Source organism: Notechis scutatus, chromosome 1 (genome assembly GCF_049901735.1).
Source record: "Notechis scutatus isolate UNSWTSFEM ecotype Mainland chromosome 1, rNotScu1.2, whole genome shotgun sequence".
Taxonomy (NCBI): Eukaryota; Metazoa; Chordata; class Lepidosauria; order Squamata; family Elapidae; genus Notechis; species Notechis scutatus.
This window is the reverse complement of record NC_142009.1, coordinates 301,864,124-301,885,791: the sequence shown is the minus strand read 5'-3', so window position 1 is coordinate 301,885,791 and position 21,668 is coordinate 301,864,124. Positions and strand designations below refer to the sequence as shown.

General features: G+C 39.8%; 1 protein-coding gene across 3 annotated transcripts in view; it reads right to left on the bottom strand.

Moving 5' to 3' along the window:
• PPP4R4 (protein phosphatase 4 regulatory subunit 4) overlaps positions 1-21,668 on the bottom strand; it is a 71,697-nt gene that overhangs the window by 7,495 nt on the left and 42,534 nt on the right. For 2 of the 3 annotated variants that reach the window (XM_087952115.1, XM_087952116.1), the window contains exons 15-24: positions 18,564-18,669; positions 17,810-17,957; positions 13,434-13,578; positions 12,858-12,899; positions 12,698-12,772; positions 11,538-11,613; positions 10,421-10,501; positions 9,249-9,342; positions 7,795-7,862; positions 7,359-7,501 (exon numbers count right to left, since the gene is read on the bottom strand). In XM_087952115.1, the coding sequence (XP_087808241.1) occupies positions 7,359-7,501; positions 7,795-7,862; positions 9,249-9,342; positions 10,421-10,501; positions 11,538-11,613; positions 12,698-12,772; positions 12,858-12,899; positions 13,434-13,578; positions 17,810-17,957; positions 18,564-18,669 (978 nt within the window). Of the gene's footprint in view, positions 1-7,350; positions 7,502-7,794; positions 7,863-9,248; positions 9,343-10,420; positions 10,502-11,537; positions 11,614-12,697; positions 12,773-12,857; positions 12,900-13,433; positions 13,579-17,809; positions 17,958-18,563; positions 18,670-21,668 lie in introns of all 3 variants that reach the window. The other variant, XM_026679147.2, reaches the window with a different exon arrangement.

Below are 21,668 nucleotides of genomic sequence, written 5' to 3'. Positions count from 1 at the left end.
CAGTGAAAGGGGTGAGATTGGATCCTGTCTCCACCATCTGAGAAGGAGCGCCTCAGGTAAGACCAATGCCCCTTCTCCAGAGTGGTGTCGACAGGATCCAGGCATGGGACATACCAAAGCAAATGTCCTAAGGGTGGATTTCTGGCCGCTACTGAGAGTAAGTTTCTGGCAAAACCTTCTGTAATACCCTTTGTCCAAACGCCGCATCAGTGGAAACAAAGAAGTCAAGGCGATAGTGCCTAATGAAGGGCGAAGGGGTAGACCAGTTCGCTGCTCGACATATCTCTTCCACCGAAGCCTGTGTAGTCCAAGCTGCTGTTGTAGTGGTGTTACGGGTAGAGTGAGACGTGACATGTGTTGGACCAGGTAAACCTTCTTCTGCGTAAGCTTTGGCAATGGTCATTCTAATACACCTGCCTATGGAGGAAGAAGATACCTTCTGATCCAAGGAATTCTGATGAAAGGAAATAAACATAGCCTCCATCTTTCTAAAGATAGCTGTTCTTTTCAGGTGTATGTGAAGAGCTTGCCTTACATCTAGAATGTGCCAGTCTCTCTCTAGGGTGAGATGGATTTGGACAAAAGTTTGGCAAAATGAGTTCTTGTGCCCTATGGAAATAAGAATTGACCTTAGGAATAAAGATCAGATCCAATCGCAGGACTGCACGATTAAAGTGAAAGATACAGAAGTCAGCCCTGACTGACAGGGCTGCCAACTCTGATATCCTCCTGGCCAATGTAATGGTCACCAGGAAAATAACTTTGTAAGATAGATATTTTAGGGCGACAGTTCTTAGAGGCTCAAATGGTGGGACCATAAGGGCCTGAAGAACCTTACATAGATCCCAGGTGGGGAACCTATGTATCACTGCCGGTCTTAAGTTGGTTGCTCCTTTGAGAAACTGACATATTAATGGAATCTGAGCTAATGACTCTTGGTTGCCAAAGGACAGTGCAGATGAGAGTGCTGCCACCTGTCTGCACAGTATGGCGGGAGCAAGACCTTTGTCCAACCCTTCTTGTAAAAACTCTAACACCTGGGTGACCGACGCCTCAGTGAGGTCAAGACACTTTCCTCTGCTCCATATACCGAAGGCCCTCCATGTGGCTTCATAAATTTGAATGGTCAATGGTCGTCTGTCCGCCTGGATGGTGTTGATGACTTGAGAAGACAGATTGGCCCCCTTCAGAATCCGCCTCTCAAGTGCCAGACGGCCAATTGGAGCCACTGGGGCTCTGGATGTTGGATTGGCCCCTGGCTGAGGGAGATCCTGTCGGGGGGAATTCTCCACAGTCGTGACACTGACAGACTGACCAAGTCCGCCAACCACAGCCTTCTGGGCCAGTATGGATCCACAAGGAGAATCTCCGCCTTCTGCTGCAAGGTCTTCTTGATGACCGCCGGAATGAGGGGAAACAGAGGGAAGGCGTAAAGGAGCCCCTTCAGCCACTGACAACGAAGGGCATTGACCCCTTCTGCCCCCTTAGATGGGAACCTAGAGAAAAAATGAGGCAATTGATGATTTGTTGCAGAGGCAAAGAGATCAACTATTGGAGGGCCGAATCTTTCTGAAATCTCCTGGAACAGAACTGAGTGCAGGGTCCACTCGGGAGTGATCCATTGTGTCAACCAATCTGCCCAAACATTCAGCACCCCTGAAATGTGCTCTGCTTTGACTGATATTATGTTCTTCACTGCCCACTTGCAGAGATGAAAGGCCTCTTTCATTAAAGTTCTGGAATGCATCCCCCCTTGACGATTGATGTGCACCTTAGTGACCACATTGTCCGTTAGGAAAAGCACATCTTGTCCCACAATTTGCAACTCAAATTCCCTGAGAGCAAGGTGGGCTGCCTGTAGCTCTAGCCAATTGATGTTGTTTTTTAAGTTGGTAATGGTCCAAGTGCCCTACACGACCTTGTTTTGACAGTGGCCCCCCATCCTGACAAGCTGGCATCAGTAGTTATTGTTATACGGTCCTGCTCTCTAAACAAGCACTCTTTATCCAAGGCTGGGGAGGTCCACCAAAGTAAAGATGACATTTTTGGTGGTAATCTCACTTGTATGTGCGAAGTTCCTTTCTTTGCCCTCTGATATGGGAGCAAGAACCACTGTAACTCCCGTGAGTGCATACATGCCCACGATACAATATTGATGCCCGATATCATCTTACCCAGCAGTTGAGACATTTGGGTAGGGGAGGCCATCCTGGTGGAACAGAAATGATGTGCTAACATTTGTAGACCCTCCCGTCATTGCTGGGAGAGATAAACCACTTCGGTCGTCGAGTCTATTATCGCCCCAAGGTGCAATAGATGTGTTGTGGGATAAAAATGGCTTTTTACCCGGTTGACTAGGAACCCGTGAGTCTCTAAAGCCTGCAACGTAGTTTTCAAGTCATGTACTGCCTGATCTTGGGAGACCAACTGAATAAGGATATCATCCAAGTAGGCCAATATCCGTATTGGGACAGTTCTGAGGTGAGCTGTCAAGGCAGCCAGGATCTTGGTAAAGATCCTGGGAGCCGACCCCAAGCCAAACGGGAGGGCTCTATATTGAAGGTGCCTGCCCGCGTAGCAAAACCTCAGGTACTGACGATGGTCAGATAGGATGGGAATATGCAAGTACGCCTCAGTGAGGTCTATTGATGTTAAATAGTCCTCATTTCTCATGCTCTTCAAAATGGATTGAAGCGTGTGCATCTTGAACCTGCAATACATAATGAAAGAATTTAGTCTTTTGAAGTTCAGAGTAGCCCTCCAGCCCCCCCAAAGCTTTTGGAACCACAAACAGCATCGAATAGAAGCCGTGTCCCTGCTGCTCCTCCGGAACCACTTCCATGGCTTGAATTATCAGGTGGTGTTGAATCGCCTCCTCCATCAGTTTTCGTCTGGAGTTGTTTGTCGACAAAGGGCAGCAGATAAAAAACCTTGGGGGACTGAATCGGAATTCTAGGGCAAGTCCCAACCTCGTTGTTTGTCTAACCCATGTATCAGAGATCATTTGCTCCCATTGGTCTGCGAGAAAATAGAGTCTGCCGCCAACAGGAGTCACAGAGTGAGGTTCATTTGCATTTGCGAAAGGGCCTGTTGGTAGGCCCTCGAAATGGCCATTTGCCCTGTGGTTGAGATCTTGCCTTGTAACAGCCACCTTGTGAAGTCTGGGTGTCTTGTCGCTGACCAAAGCTCCCTTGATTCCGCTGTGCAATTGTCCTGTAGTATGGGGCACGAAAGAAATGACGAACAAAGGGTAGGAACCTGGTTTCTCCCTTCCTTGAAACCGACTGCAGGATCTTGTGTTTGTCCCTGGACTCAACTAGAACAGGATCTAATGGGGCACCAAAAAGTTTGCCACCTTTATACAGTGCTGACACCAACTTCCACTTTCGTTTGGTGTATTGCCTGCCAATATCTGAGCCACAGCAAACAGCGAGCTGCTACTGCTGATGACAATGCACGGGTTGCAAACTTCACAGAGTTCAGTGTTGCATCTGCCATGGACTCAGCCGCTGCAATTACCTGGTTGAAATCCTGTTGTGTTCTAATGTTGCTGGTAGGTACCTGCCCCTGCATTTGACGTAGCCAGATTAAAGATGCCCTGGTAAAGAAGGATGCCGCTGTGGCGGTCTGAACTGCCCATGCCGCTGCCTGGTGCATCTTTCACCAAACTAAGTCCTCCTTCTTATCCTCACCCTTGAGGACATCGTCTGCATTGTTAAGTGTGGCTGAAGAGGAGGCGAGTGCTAGGACGGGGTCATCTACCTCCGGATGATGTAGAGCTTTTGCAAGCAGTGTGTCCATGTTGTAGAAATGCTTGTCGAAGGCAGTAGCCCCTGAACAAGATCCTGGTAAATCTAACTGCCTTTAGACCATATTGAAAAATATCTTGTATGAGGGAATTACTTCAGCCTCCTCCTTTGGGTCTGTGAATAATGCTTCATTACCCTCAGCCTTATTTGTAGGGATCGGGAGCTTTGTGTTAAGATCTAGCCCAGTCGCACTCTTGGCCTTGGGTAACAATGGCTTAAATAAATGGAGTCTAAAAAGCCCTTTGAACCCAGATTTTTTGGGTTCAGTTTCCTCCTCCGACAGTTCCTATATCTCAGGGTTTGCCAACCTTTTGGACCTCAGGGACCACCAAAATCATAATTTTAAATCCCGGGGACCACTAATATGAATTTTGACTGATGGTGGCTTGCTGACATTGGTGGGAGAGAGAGAGAGAGAGAAAGAGATCTGATCTAACCTCTGTCTCTTTCTCTGTCTCTCTCTCTCACACACACACACAAACACACAAACACACAGAGGCAGGGGTGATATTCAAATTTCTTAACAACTGGTTCTGTGGGCATGGCCTAATTTGTGGGTGTGGCTTGATGGTCATGTGACTGGCTGGGCATGGCTTGTGTGTAAATATTATAAATATTTATGTAAATATTGATTGTTTTTATTTAAAAAAGAGCAACTTTTACCCAAAATCAGGTAAAGCAGGTAGGCAGACTGAGTTGCTCACAGAATCACAGATTAACTTAGAGATCTATGATTCTGCAATTGGCTGCCTGAGTCTGTCACATAAAATTTGCTTGCAAGCAAACTCATAAAATTTGCTAGCAAACTCACAAAATTAACTCACAACGCACCATGTATGCAAATATTGAATTTTTTATTTAAAAAAGAGCAACTTTTACCCAAAATCAGGCAAAGCAGACAGGCAGATTGAGTTGCTCACAGAATTACAGATTCACTGCAGTCGGCTACCTGTACTGAATAATAGAAGCTTCAGTCCTAAGGAAGGTTCGGCTCTGCAGAGCCGAAGATCTAAAGATTAGCTAGAAAGCAAGAAATGCAACGATTTCCTTCTTTTAGCTAACCTAAATCTCCTGGCACAACAGAACAGCTGATGGTCAGGAAAAAAAAAAGGAAAAATAGCAACTTAGCAGGCAAGTTTGCCAGGTAAGGATTGAGTGGGTGGGGAGAATTCCGAGGGGCATGTGGGCAGCACAGTCTTGTGTTCCTGTGAGCCTGGATTAATTGCTTTGGGGGGTGCTCTGGGGGAGGTGACATTTCTCTGTGGACCACCAAAATTTTCTCGTGGACCACCAGTGGGCCGTGGCCTACCAGTTGGCGACTGTTGCTCTATCTCTCCTTCCTCAACAGAATAGTCAGATTGGTCCTCCTCTGGGGAGATCAAAAAATAAGGGTGGAACAACATAGAGTCAGTCCTTGGAGGCTGACTCTTCTGTTGACTGTGGTGTGTAATGGCTGGGATAGCACCTGACCGGATGGGATACCTTGCTGTGTTTCCCCCATCAGTCCCTGTCTAATTACCTCGGTAAACCATTGTTGCACCTCCATTGGCATTAATTGAGCCCCTATAGTTGGGAGGCGGAACGAGTCAGAGACTGGTTTGGGCACTATGCCACCAACCCCAGCTTGTTGGCACGTTGGGACAGGTGTAGGTGGAAAAACAGGTACCATTGGAGAGCAACCTGGCATCTCTGAAGTTTGAGGATTCCTAATCGATTGCCCCAAAGTCTCTGCAACTAAGACTTCCCACTAGGGGTCAACTGGACAACGTGTCTGATCCCCCCGGGCTCCATTATTCTCCATAGGAAGATTAAGATGTAGCAACTTCTCCTGCTCTTTCATGTAATTTTCCACTTGTCTTACCAAGGCTTTGTGGAGCCTACGTTCAGCCTTCTCATTTGCCTTAGATCTCCTGATTGCCCTGGCCTTGGCCCTAATTTTGCCTGCTGCCTCTTTAACTGAGCCCCCTGAATGAGAAAACGTTCCCTTGGATTTACAGGCCCGTTTTCCTCTTCCCTTATGCCAGATTTTGGGAACCTGAGAGGGAGAAAGAGTGGCGGAAGAATCATCCACTGTTTCTATACTGGATGCCTTTCACCACTCGTCTATCCACTTCTAGGGCTGTGCTCTCCCTTGAAAGCGGAGACCTAAACACTAAATCTTGCTATGAACTTATATAGATAGATTCTAATCACTTACAAATTGTGGGTGAAAGGCAAGGATGAGAGGACCTAACCTGCACTATCAATGAATCAGGCAACCTTGAATTGCCTTTAAAACAGCCAAACCAAAGGGAAAATATAAACAGTCCTGGCCGCTCTTCAAGCAGAAACAGTCTGCCTGACAGACAGACCACCAGCTGTTATGGAAAACCAGATGCCATTGAATGAAGGAGAAAGCCAAATGCTGCACACTATGGCTGAGTCTCCATTGAAACACAACAGCAAGACAAACACAGGGCTGCTTCAAAAGTTCGTGGCCACCAGATTGCTGTTGCTGTTGTCACTGATTCAATTAAGCCTCAAAATGGCACTCCCGCCAAAACTGCTCTGAAGGCCGCTTGACAGACTGATGCGAATGTTGAATTCCCAGCCAGGCAGATAAACGGCAATAACTGGGCTATTTTAGTCCTCTTAGCCATGGATTGCATCAAATTAAAAACAAAATCTAAATTGTCCAGCTGTGGCTTCTGTCACTTCGAATCTTCTTCGCTTCAAAATGGCACTCCTGTCAAAATTAACCGCTCCTATGAAAGGGAGAGTGAAGCCAGGGAACTGTCACAGGAATCCGCTGCTCTGACTAGGCAACACTCCCTTCTTGGGCAGGCTGCCTATTAGGCAGGTCAGCACTAGACACCCCCAGTACCATTCTCTAGGCACTGGGTGCGCAATCATCGGAATTGTCAAAATCTGAAAACTGGGGCTCCCCTAGCCAGCTGACAGGTGCGAAGCTGGTTTCTTCACTTTGCAGCCGCTCCAAACACTTTTCTTTCTATTTTCTGTGCGAAGGAAACATGAAGGTAAACCAAACCCTCTTGTGTCTCTAGTCCTTTTAGGACTGTTGGTGGAATTTAAATCCAAAGAAATTTAGCCTGACAGCATCCCTCTATTTTTAAAAAACAGAGGAGCTATCAATAAAGCAGTCTAGGTAAGCCGAGACTGAATAGAAGAATTGGAGATAGTAGCCTGGAGGGGGGGTGTCTTCAGTTTTTCTATTCAGTCTATAGCCAAGCAGAGCTGAATATATCCCATGCCTGGATCCTGCCAACACCACTCTGGAGAAGAGTTAAACCATTACTTAACTCATGGGTTGTCTAGTCTTATAAAAAAATTATAATGAATCTGTAACCACAACTTCTGTGTTTTTGCTAAAATAGTGGTTAAAACAATCATAAATAATCATGTCAGCATAGCTATAGAACTGATGACATAAACAGTATTTATTTTTATCCTGAGTAGGAGAAACACCTTAAAAGTGTGAACATGAAAATTCAGTTATTTATTGTAATCTTTAATTCTGCACTAATTTTAGTTGATCACTTACAAGCTAACCTTCCGTGAATGGCTCTCTTTATTCCCATTGCTTTTTTGATCAACTGTGTTATTTGTGTTACGAGAAGAAGATGGTAAGGTGGAAGTAGAATTAAAAGCAGCAGTGCCACTGACATTGGTGGGGCGAGTTCGGAAGGAATCATCTGAAAGAAAATATATAAAATTTCAGAAAATCAGGTTATAATTAAACTAATTTGTTTTGGAGCTACAAATTTTGTTAGTTGTGTGAACTGATTATCAAGCAGGCATGCTGGCTTATATAATTTCTTGCATTTGGGGCAAAACTAAGAGCATTAAACTCTTAAAACGAAATGAAGCCACTAATAGAATTGTAACATTATTTTATTTGAGGAAAATGAGTAGTTAAGAAGTATGAAATATAAATAAATATATAAACAAACGAATGAATGAATGAAAAGTAACACAGCTTTCTTACCAGTAAATGAGAACATAGAATTCTTTGCTACTCCTGGCACAGAAGTATAGCCTACTGAAGAACTTTTGCTAAAGGAATAAAAAATATATAATGGAAATGTTACAATGTTTACTTATTATTATTGGGTTTTTTTTTATAATTTTTCATTTCATAACAATTTATAACGTTACACATCATGACAAAATGATAAGGAATAAAGTTAAAGCGGGAACAAATCTCAAGTTCACAATATAAATCAGAATCATAAGCAACCGGTGAGAAAGAAAATTTGCAACCTTCCACAAATAAGTCCCTGCCTTGCCTAGGAATTATTCAGGCATTTACTGGCAAGGGTAAACAAAATAATGCCTTAAATGATTAACAGAGTAGGACCATTGACCTATGCGGAAAAAAATATGTTTCAAACATCCTGGCCCCTAAAATTTAGAATGCTTTAAATAATAGCCAACATGTTAAAGTGTGCCTTAACTTACAGAGAATTTTCTTCAAAGACATAGATGTGTGCACTACTTCAGTTCAGTCACAATCTAATTACATAGCAATAGTCCTCAACTTATCATCACAATTACACCTGGAATTTTGGTTATAAGTCGTGGTCATAACCTTTTTGCTTAACAATTGCAATCCTGGCTCTCCCAGTTGCAATCATAAATGACCACATGGACTGTTGAGCAGACGGGGTGAAAGACGTGCCTACCAAAAGTGGGCAGGGAGCTCCCTGCTGTGCATGAAAAAAAAATGCCTGGCTTGTGTTTCTCCAGCTCAGTGCAAGAGTTCCCCTCCCTCAATCCAAGCTTCATTTCTGCAGTATTCTGCAGGCCAACCAAGGGATTTCCCTTCCCCCTATGAATGGAGGGAAGGGGGAAAATCCTTTGACAGTCAGCAGTATGATACAGCCTTTCCTATAAGTTTCCCCACTGATTTTTCTGGGAAGGCCAGTAGAGAAAGTTGTAAATAGTGATCACATGACAAACCACCACAGGAGTTCATCTCCCCTTCCTGCGTGGAAGCCAACCACTGTGCTGGGTTGGAGAAAGGAAGCTTAGATCTTCAGGATCCAAGCTTCTTTCTCTGGCCCAGCACGGTGGTTCTCCTTCCATCTGTGTGCAGGAAGGAAATGATCACTGGGCTGCAGTAAGGAAAACCAAAACGTCTTCCTTTTCGGGCCTGTTACAGGAATTCCCCTCCATGTGCTAGCTTTTCTGTCTTCAGAAACATCTGTTTGCTAGCTTTTTAAAAATATAGATACATTTAGCCCATTCAACTTTTTATCTACTTAATTTTTAAAGTACAGCACATCACTCAAAGAACAAATTTTTTCAGCCCTTCCTTCTCCAAAAGAACTGTACATTTGAACTGGCAAACCAAATGTTATGCTTCCATAATGAGCAGCTACAGTGCAGGTTGCATATTACAGTCATAAACCTAACAATAGAGGAAAAAATATTATATACCTGGGGCATTTGTCAATGTTGCCATATTTTGATTGCAGAGCTTGACTACTGAAAGACTGACTTCGAACCAATTTAGACTTTTTTACTTCTTTGCCTAAAAGAAAAAATTATAATGAATATAGCTCTTTCTGAGCAAATATATAACTGCAAATGCAATCCATAATCTGCCAATGAGTAATGCATGAATATCTTCTTCTTCTTTTTTGGAAACCATGGTTATGTTCCAAAAACCGTTATCCTCACTGAACATAAAGGTCCAGTTATTAATTTTATGGAATTCTGACAAGACATGTGATCTAATTTCACTGAATACAAGTTAATCATACAGGTTATCAGAATTAAGTCCCATTATTTACATTATTATACTATGCTATCTTTACCATATTGAGCTCCTGGAAAAAGGTGGATAATATATACATTCCATCACATATCCCCCTTTCATGGTAAACAAGCTTAAGAAAAAAATATACAAAGAATTCAAATAGTAAACAAAAGAAATTAAAGATAGAAAACAAGGAAAAAAGAAAAGTATTTGCAAAACCTGGAGCAAAAATGAGATCAGAACTACCTGAGGCGACCCCCCCCCCCCCAAAAAAAATACGTAGTTTGAAATCTAGTAGATTTCTAAGTAGTACATTAACCCATATACATACCGCCCCAATCATTTAATCTTTTTAGAGGCAAGCAGTATTATATAGAGTACAGAAAAAAAGTTCAAATCAGAAGGGGAAAAATGAAAGTATGAGACAAGAAAAAACTGTATCTAGTTCACACCAATATCCATAATTTTCAATAACTTCCTATCTTTGCAAATCATCCTTACAACCACCATTTTCTTATGCTGCCTTTTGTTCTTTAAACTTTTCAATTCTTTCTTTTTGAGGATCTCATCAACTCTTGCATAACAAAATATTCTTAGTCATCTCCTTTGTCTTGGTTCATTCAGTTTTCCCCCCACAGATTTGTTTACAATTCATCCCCATTTGTTCTCTCTGTATTATCAAAATACCTCAATTGTGTTTTTCATACTGGTCATTCACTTTTGTTATCAGCCCACATTTGTTCACTCCCCAGTAATTTTTGGCCATCTTTCTTCTTTTTTTACTATAACATGCTTCTTATGCAATATATTGGATTTATAAAAAATTGTGCGGAAGATATTTGTTTCTTACTTGCTGAAGCGCCTGAAGGGTTTCCAGAAACAGATATTGGGATAGTTTTGGCCAAAGTTGATGATGCTTTACTGTCTCTACCTAAAACAAAGGTTATTATATGCACTATATAAAGATCAACTACAAGAATAAAACTAATATTCCTACTATTTTAAATTAAGCACACTTCATCAAATATTACAAGCATTAAGTATCACTTGTATCATCAAGTGCCATATTTTGAACCTCACCAAAATGTAACAGATACTGCAGAAAAATAGGCCATCATTTTAATACAATGTTTAGTGCTTAAACTCTTTATCAGAACAATTAGCAATCAAGTATTTCAATTGAAGAGTTAATCCATAGAACTTGAAATAAGCTCAATATTGTTTGTTTCTACACTTAAGAGTGGCATGGTCAGCTTGCTGGTAGAGCAAAATTGGAAACAAATATTTTTTAATGCTGGCTTTAGGGCAATCATAATGCAATACAGAAGGAATTAGCCTCATATTTCTCTTTCTTCTACTTCTTGGAGTGATTTTTTTCAACTTTCTCCCATCATTAATGTGCCAGTGTACAAAAATAAAATATACTTAATACAAATAATGTAATGCTATATTTTCTTTTCTGTTGTAATTTTTTACTTATTTTTAAAGCACTGTTTTTATTATGTATTTTATGTTTCTTCTTCTTTTGCTCTATTATTTAAAAAGCAATAATAATATTATTTAAAAAGCAATAAAAGTTTATTTAAAAAGGCTTTTCCATAATAAAATTTGCTAACTGTGTCAATCCATTTCAAACAATATATAATAATATAATAAAAATGTTGACTCAATAGTGAACATTTTGGCCTGCAATGATTTTGTGTTGAAACTTTTCCTAGAAAATAAGGACTAAGTCTTTTCCATATTGTAAGTTTGCACTACCTACTTCAAATATGCTGAGGGTCAATCTAGAAAAGTACAGACTGCTATGATATGCTTTCATAGTAAGTTAGCAGCAATTATCCCTAGAGGGTTTTAATTAATACAATATCTACCACCTCCAGCTGACCACTTTTTGTTACCTATAAAAATAAATAAACAAGCCTTTGGAGAAAGAAAACAAACCAACAAAAATTACAACCACTTACGCTTCTTTTCATAAATTTTATCACTCATATTTGTAGACCTGTTCTCATTTTGCTGTTTCTCTTTTTCTAATTGTTCCTAGTAGGGAAACAGTGTAATAAAAGTGTTAATGGAAAAATGAAATCTTGATTAATAGGCTGCAGCTTTCATGCTAGCATGTTTTTATGATCTGCCTAGTTTCAAAAACTCCCTGAAATACTTTATGTTATCAATGTTAAAATAATTGTTTGTTCAAAGTATATTTTGGTGCAGAAGCTGCCAACCTCCCCTAAAATTAAAGCCATCAATATATAAATAAGTTCTCCTGTGATGCTATCACACTTTTAGTTGCTTTTTCTCTGAAAAAGAAGACACAGCTGTAAAATTCTATGAGAGCACCCAGATTGGTTTCTCTGATTAGATGTTCTACTTGTGGAGACCAATAATTTCTCCAAAGTAACCTTGATTTGGACCTAAAAGGTCTCAATTTGATACACAGAATATATAGAGTTATTAAAATAGAGTCAACATAGAAGGGAGTGTAATTATACTCTGGAATTTCCTGGTTATTAAAATCATGCCTATTATGAACAAAGCAAGTCCTCCTATATAGCAAAATAAACTAATTTCACAAAGGATGAAGTTAAGAAATATATGAAGGCAAAAACTGGCATCTGAATCATCCAAACATTAAAGCAAAATATCATGGGATGAGATATTTTTTGGATACCACAGTAGACAGCAAAATGTTCAACGCCAGTTCTGACTATGAATTTATGTTGCTGTCAAGCAAGCCATTATAATTCCATTCATAACTTGAGAATAATGTTGACTACATTTTAGGATTACTGAGATGATGTAATGTGAAGTGCTATTAACACCTCATATCAGTTATTATTAGTATCAACTATTTGGTGATGTACTTCCTAATACATTTTCTCCTCACAGCAATCTGAAATCTATCTGTTTAAAGTAAGCTACATCCAAGATTCCATGTTTTTTTGCACCAATATTTCCCCACATCTACATGGATACATTTTCCCTCAAGTATCAGGTTAACATGTAAGAATTTTTAGAATATTTTTAATGCAAGTTCATAAAAAAATAATTGTAAACCTTAATTAGATTTCACTGGTACTTTGTATAATAGTCAAGTAACACCTTTTTCATGCAATAAACATACCATTTCCAAAAGAAGTTGTTCCTCTCTTTCTTTCTGCTGATCCAATAGGTCATTTTCATAAAACCTCTTCTGAAACTGTTCAAATGTGAAACCAGAAGATCAGCAATCATGCTAGAAGTTTCAGTATATTATTACTGCTATCATTTTAGTTTATACTTACAGCATCTAAAGAGGTATCCATTCTGTCAAGTTCTAGTACCATCTATTAAAAAAAATAGTATTATTATAGGTCTGCCATAACTGTTTTAAAAGAATCTCAAATGGCTTGGATTTCCTACTAGCAATTTTAGAAAGGACATGGGCTCAGCCAGAGGATAAGATATCAGGCTAGCTTGGGAACTGGGATGCCTACCTATTAGAAGCCTGTAACATTCTTTCAGCAGAAGTTTACTGATCATAATATAACAGCCTTATAATTATAGATGCACAAGTTTGAAATATATATGATCCAAAGGAAACCCCTTTACTGCTATCTCAGCTATAGCATGTTTATTATATCTATACGTTTCTATGCATTTATAGTAACACCATTATATTTGATTTATCTCAGGATGAACAGAATTAAAAAACTTTGCAACTCATACATTGGGTTCACATATCACACTAAACCAAGCTGTTACTTGGGTTCAATTGTTGCATTAAGCAAACCATGATTTTGTACAATGAAGTCTGATATCTTAAGAATTATTATAAAAATATAAGAAAAATACTGAATGAACAAAAGAACCTCACATACTTTTTTAACAATGTTCAAGACGTCTTTATCTTTTTCCTCACATAGCAGTTTTCTTACACTCATTTCTAGCTGCTGCAGTAAATGTTTGTCTGTGGGAACCTTGAGGGTTGACTTCACTTTTGGTAATAAATAACAAAGCTTCATTCTATATAGGGAAATAATGTTTATATATATATATTTAATTGAAGATTATACTAGGTTAAAAACAAACAGAAACATGCAAACTGTAAAGTGATAAATAATATTGAAGTAAATAAAATGTATGCTCTTCTAAAGCCTCAAAAGAAGAATTAAAGCCCCAGTAAAAAATGATAATTGCTAAAATAGACAGGACTGATGATTAGGAATTATTCTTATTATCTGAAAGAGATCATTTGTTTATGTTGGCTTGATATTATCTATGGAACTGTGAAGAAGACTGTCCCAATTCTGTTATGTATAGAAATTTTTCATGCTGTTGTCTGTTTCCTTCATGGACCTTTAGGCAAGGTTATACAAATCAGATTTTCATTTTTCTGCCATTTATTGTACAGTATTTATATTTCTAAACATTTTAAAGAGTTTTTAAAAATTACTTTTATTTTAGATTTTTTTGTTCCACCTTTATTATTTTTATAAATAAGGGGGCAAACATATCTACTTCTTCCTTCTCATATTTTCTTCAAAACAACTCTGTGACATGAGTTGGGCTGAGAGTATGATTGCCTCAAAGTCACCCAGCTGGATTGAACCAGATGAAATAGGGACAGGCAGATTCCTTTAGGATCAAGACATTTTTCTTATTATAGAGGACAAATGTACTCTTATATCAAGAATGATTTTAACTGCCAAATAGAATGATCTTTTCCCCCAGTTATCAATCATTTTCAACACATGCTCCAAATATTTGGGTTTCTGCTTGTAGACCTCCGCCTTAATGGAACAACCTATTTTATTTGATTCAGGATTAATTAACTTTTCTTGCTGCTCATGATAAACTCCAAATCTGTAACTCAAATCTGTTCATATTTCTTTAATTTGCTCTTCATCAATGTCCAGCTTTCATAGACAAATGTTACCATTAAGAAAAACACTGCTTTAACAATTTTGATTTTTGCTATCACAGAAATATCCTCACCCTGAATTTGTCTCCACCATCACCTTCCTGTAATTCTCCAGCACACCCTTTTCATTAACTTTTCTTTAGCTCAAGAAAAGAATTCTGTCTATCATCTTTGCTTCTTTACTGCCTGCCATGAATTCACTAACCATGGCATTTAACACTGCTTTGACGTCATGTTTTAAATTTTTTTTTAAAACAATTCAAAAAAAAATTCCACACCACAAGCCAGGCAAACACCTGGACACAAACAGATCCCCCCTGAAACCTCCAGCTCAGATACACCCCAACCAGGCACCCAGATGAAACCTAGCTTCCTAATAAATGATAGCCATCCAATTTACTCCAATTTACTCCATTTACGCCAAGCTCCACTAAAAGCCTCCAATACAGGAACACAATGTTGCCAGCCAATCAAGACACAAAAAACCACAAAACAGACAGAAGATATTAGAAACACCAATCAAGCAGAACAAGGCAAACTCCAAGACCAATAAACACAGACCAAGACTCCCAACCAATCAGGATTAAACTATTCTGGCACAGCAGTAGGCTAGCCCCAAATTTAAAACTGAAACGGCTGTGAAAGTCTGACTCACAGACGAACACAATACAGAAGCCTGATGATGGCAGATGAGATTCTGCCAAAACATTGCTACAACTTTAAAAGCACAACTATAATGACGTGGGAAAATACCCGAACAAAGCTGAATACTATATATATATAGTATAACCAGCCACATGAGCAAAGAGATCCAACAGACTATCATCCCAAGAGAAAAATCTTCCAGATGCCCCAAACTATACAGCCTCCCAAAAATACACAAAGAAGGCATACCTCTCAGACCCATAGTCAGCTCCAGAGGAGCACCACTACAAAACCTAGCTAAACACTTAGCAAAACACCTACAGCCCCATGCTGAAACAGCAGCTTCACATGTACAAAACTCATACCACTTCTTGGAAATGATCAAAGATCTACACGTGGAGCAAGAAGATCTGCTTGTAAGTTTCGACGTGGTTTCACTATTCACTCAAGTCCCGATAAAAGAAACCCTTGAAATTATCAAAAATAAATACCAACCAGCTAAACACCTCATGGAACTAACAGAACACTGCTTAACCAACACATATTTCATATACAAAGGACAAAGATACAAGCAAATTGAAGGAGCCCCTATGGGATCACCACTGTCACCTGTCATTGCAAACCTGTTCATGGAAGAATTCGAATCCAGAGCCCTGGCTAATGCCACCCACAAACCCAAACTATGGTTAAGATACATCGATGACACATTCGTGATTTGGCCCCATGGAAAAGAAAACCTAAACAATTTCCTAACACACCTAAACAGCACACACCCCAAAATCAAGTTCACCATGGAAACGGAAACAAACAAACAACTACCATTCCTAGATGTACTAATCTACAAAAAAACAGATGGCACACTAGGACACACCATATACCAGAAGAAAACACACACCAACCGCTACCTCAACGCCCAATCCCACCACCACCCAGCACAGATAAACTCCGTGGCCAAAACACTAATCACCAGAACCAAACGCCTGGTAGACAAGACACACATAAAGACTGAACTATGCACCCTGACTAAAGTACTGACAGCCAACGGCTTCCACAAAAGCAAAATCACCGGCTTGATCCACAAAAACACACTGAGACATAATGGAGACCTAGAAGATGAACAGACCTATGGAACAGCTGTCCTGCCCTACATAAGAGGTACTACAGACAAAATCAGTAAGATACTACACAGGCGTCACATCAAGACTGCCTTCAAAACAGACAGAAAAATAGCAGCCATCCTTAGAAACCCCAAAGATAAAATTGACCTGGAAAAGCAAGGCATATATGAAGTCCCCTGTGCATCATGCCCGGCCACATACATTGGACAGACCAAGAAGAATAAGTACACGCCTGGATGAACACAAAAATGCAGTAAAAAAGCTGGAACACACTTCCTCACTTCCTCACATGAAAGCCACAGGTCATAGCATCAACTTCAATGGCACCAAAACCCTAGCCACTATAGAAAACCCCAGCCACAGAATCATCAGAGAAGCCATAGAGATTGAAAAAAGAGCATGAACAAAAAAGCATGAACAGAAGAGATGATTCCACCAGACTGTCAATTATTTGGAAGCCTGCACTCACAAGCAAAAAAATCTCCACACCACAAGCCAGGCAAACACCTGGGCACAAACAGATCCCCCCTGATACCTCCAGCTCAAACACACCCCAACCAGGCACCCAGATGAAACCTAGCTTCCTAACAAATGATAGCCGTCCATTTACTCAGAGCCAAGCTGCACTAATGGCCTCCAATAAAGCAACACAATGTTGCCAGCCAATCAAGACACAAAAAGAGCCACAAAACAGACAGAAGATATTAGAAACACCAATCAAGCAGAACACAGCAAACTCCAAGACCAATAAACACAGACCAAGACTCCCAACCAATCAGGATGAAGACAAAACCATTCTGGCACAGCAGTAGGCTGCCCCAAATTTAAAACTGAAATGGCTGTGATAGTCTGACTCACAGACGAACACAATACAGAAGCCTGATGATGGCAGATGAGATTCTGCCAAAATGTTGCTACAACTTTAAAAGCACAACTACAATGACGTGGGAAAATACCCGAACAAAGCTGAATGCCATATATGTGGATCTTTGGTTATTCGGGTTTTCTCCCGCGTAAGATTGGAAGTATCTAGGCAACGCTTCGATGAAGTCTCATTCATCATCTTCAGGCTTGTGTCTTCGGCTCTGTGCTTCTCAGAGTGATGTGAGCTTGCAGCTGCTTCTTCCTTTTAACTGCTAGTGGGGGTGTGACTTGATTGGGTGGGGGCTTGGCTGTGTTCTGATTGGGTGGGGGTGTGTTCTCATTGGTAGGGGTTTTGGCTGTGTTCTGATTGGTTGGGGGTTGGCCGTGTTCTGATTGGCTGGAGGCGTGTTCTGTTCAGATGGGGGCTTGGTTGTGCTCAGGTTAGTCTTATTTGCTTGGGGATTTGAGCTGGTGAGCTGTGATCCTGCTGTTTGGCTTCGAGTTCGTGGTCGTGCCGCATCTTCATGTATAATACATATAAAATATATTATGTGTGTGTGTGTGTGTGTGTGTGTGTGTATAAATCTTCAGAGCTTTAATATATGAATTCTATTCCAGAAACCAGGGCAACCTGCATTAAATGGCAATACGAAGCAATATGATTAAATCAAAGTGTTTTATTAATTTAGTATAACTTATACAGTACCTCACATTTGCTACTGGATCATGTGTAAGTTCAAGCACAGGAAGAAAGAAGTATTCACAGAAAAATGATTTGGAAAAGAGGTCTATGATGAATTCACAGGTATCTAAAAAACGTAATCTATTCCAATAGCTTTTTCCTTGGCCCAGTTCTGGAGAGAAAAAAATACCACTGATAGGTTATTATTTTGATAGAAGAAATGAACAGAAATCCAGTGCTTAGCTATCCCAAAAATACTTGTTAATATTCTCAAATATAATGTAATGGTGTTTAACCAGCTCATCAGTATAATTATAAAATATGCTTTAGGTAATTTTTATAATGCTCTAATTGTACAGCCTAGAAGCAGAAAAGTCCACCAGGAGTGATATAAGGATGGCTATCTCTTGATAGGGCACTACTACTGCAGCAGCTCCCCATATTAGCATTCCAACTGCTTTCTGCCCATGCTCTCTATCCTACAGAACACCTGTTAAACATTTATATTTAAATGTGACATTCATATTGGTGCTGCATCATATAAACTTTTTAAAGATTATTGTGAAGCACTTGAATATGAATTGTCATGGTAAACTTGCATACAAATATTTGAAGCTAATGCAGCTGAAATCTTTATTGTGGAAAACATCTATTCTATGGTAAAAATGGGGGCTTTCCTCTCTCATCCACAACAGCCTTCCCCTCTTATATGCAACAGCCCTGGTTTTCACTTAAATTCCACTAACTTCCTCATGATAAAGAGGACATCAAGACTTACGTTCAATCAATTTCTGGATGACCTCATATCTCTGTTCTTGCTTACGATTATATCGTAAGTATATACATAGTGTTCGAGCAGCTGCTCTTTGGACAGGTAAAACATTCTTGAAGAGAGAAAAAATACATTTCATTCTACAATATGTATAAGTAATAAAGAATTACAATTTGTTCATTGATGAGGAAATAATAGTTGAAAGTAAAAAGACAAAATAATAAAGCATCAATAAAATGTTGCAGAAATGAGGCTGAGATAAATTCAACTTAAGGGTAGTCTTCTTCAAAATTTGAAGCATGAACGTGTATTTTTTCAAAAGCGGCATGAAGCCAGACTATTAATTAACAATTTAACAGCTAGTCTAGTTTTTATTGAATATATTATCTTTTTGTGCTTGCTTTGTATCTTTCACCAGCAAACACATTCTAAGATCATTTAATTTTTCCTACAGGAAAATCATCCCAGGAGGGGGAAAAACAAGTATGTTTTTATTCTGCTAATGAAATCTAAACCAGGTAATGGGGTAGTGATGGAGGGAGCACATTAGGCATATGAAAAAGTCAGTATATTTTACTTGCTATTGAAATGGCATGATTTGTAGATAAGCAATTGTATGTGAGTTTGTGAATCTGGAATATGCAGCAAGCAGTAAAATGAGATGTATATGTTTTATATCTTGATTTGGCTTCTTTTAAATCAGCATATTTAGATACAAATTTGAAAAGGGTTTTTTTTTGGCTTTGTTTTGCTACCCTAGACAATTATTAGAGTTTAGATGATATTCTACAAACATGGAGCAGTCAGCATTTTTATATTTAATTTTGAAAAATCAATTGGATTATTTGGTAGTTAAAAATAAACATGTTTAAGCTCAATAAGAAACATCTATTAAGTTTCAGGGCAGAAATTCGCTTGCTTTCTTATAATTTATTTAACTGGATTTATACACCATGGCAAGCAGAATTGACTGTCAGTGCATATTTCCCCTCTGTAATTTAGGATAAAAATGAAGCTAAAATCATACAAAATATAATCAATAAAATTGCATATATATAATCATGGGAATAAAATGCAATTGATTAGAATTATTTCCACTGCTAGAGAGATAAACAAATCATTCAGACTCCAGGTCCTACCTGAACAGCTGCCTTAATAAACCATCTGAATATTTAAAAGTTATAGTAAACCATAAGAAGTTGTGGGAAATACTCCCTCAAATGACAAGGGGGAGTAATAAAGCAAATGTGCTTCTGCAGAACTCGCAGCTGACAGTCCCTGAGACAGGCAACGTGAAGAAATCCAATTCTACTTAATCTTATCAGTTGGGCAGATTTATTAGAAGAAGGTGGTCCCATAGATATTCAGGTGCTGAACTACAAAGGTCTTTAAAGGTGACAGTGAACATTTTGAATTGCAATCAGAAGCCAACTGATAACCAGTGCAACTTTCAAAGCAACATTGCTATGTGGGTCCATTAGGTACCCCCTAGTTAGACCACTGCATTCTATACCAAGTTTAGGTTCCAAATGTTGTTCATGATTAGCCCAACATTAAGCACATTACAACAGACCAAGCAAGAGATGATTAAGGCATGAGTGACTTGTGAATAAACCTCCCATCCAGGAATAATCATAACTGGCACACAAGATGGAACTGTGCAAAGACTCTCTTGACCACAATTGCCACCTACTTCTAAAGTAGGAGCTGTGAGTCCATGAGACTCTCAAATTATGAGTCGGTTCAGTACAAGGGAATGTGATCCCAACCAGAATTAAAGGTAGAATCTCTCTGGATTGGATGGCTTACAAACACAGAGACACTTTGTCTTACTTGGATTAAGCCTCAACTTGGAGAGAATTACCGTATTTGCCGGCGTATAAGACGACTTTTTTGCCCTGAAAAACATGCCTCCAAGTGGGGGGTCGCCTTATACGCCGGGAGGACTCCGATTCCCACTTCGAGCTTGAGTTGCAGCCGGGAGGGAGGCTGGGGGAGCGGTGTGTGTGTGGGGGGGGTGTCACTCGCCACGTGCTGCGCAACCTTTCCCCTCTTCCTTCCTTAGCGGTGTGGGAGGAGAGGATTCAAGATCCTCACGTGCGGCGTACTTTTCTTTTTTCTTTTTTTCTTTTTGCACGCAGGTTTTGCATGCGGGCGGCTGTAGGTTAAGGATGGGGAGCCCCGGGTGGGTTATCAGGTTTTACGGTGCTTCCAACATGTGCGAACGGTGGGAGAGCGGAGAAGAGAGCGAGCGAGCGCCCGCTGTGTGAAATCCTGCCGTCAAAAGCAACACTGGGGGAGGCAGGGTATAAATTTACCAGGTTAATGTAGCAATGGTGATTAATGCCCAGAACATTGTTTGCGGGTATTGGGTGTGTGTGTGTGTGGTGGTGGTGAGGAGAGGTTGTCCTTTGAATGCGGAAAAGTAGGTGTGACCTTGTGTAGGAAAATAAAGAGATCCTTTTAGCGTGTTTGGCTTCTTTGCCTCCCTCGTTCGTTTTGACTTGGAGATAATGGCCTTCGGGCGGGAGGGGAAGAAAACGGTAGCTGGATCATTTCAAATTTCACTTACTCTCCTGCCTCACTTCAATATGTCTGAGCGACTCCAGATACTGGAAGACTTTTTGAATGAAAGTGTTACCTCCATTTTTTTTTTTAAAGAGGGCCACTTGGGGAAAAAAAAAGATTCTAAGGAATTCCTTGTTTCTTGATTAAAGAGAAGGCATTGAATATACTGTTCCTTGGCAGCCTTTTCAGTGTCCGGGTTTTTGGGGGTGTGTGTGTGTGTGTGTGAGAGAGAGAGAGAGAGAGAGAGAGATCAGCTGTATTGAGAAGAGAACGTTTCCTGTGTTCTCATTTTATTTACAACATATTTTACGCTTAATGGTAAGCAATGAAAAATATTTTTAAAACTCATTTCTAAACTCCATAGCTATTTGCATATTCTTGGTTCAAAATTGGATTAGCTCATTTCAAAATTGTCCAAAGCAGAAAAGTGCGTCAAAAAAAAAAAAAAAAGTGCAAAAGTGGAAGGTGTGTGGAAGAGGGGGTAGTCTTATACGACGAGTATATAACAAACTCTATATTTTGAGTGGAAATGTTGGGGGGTCG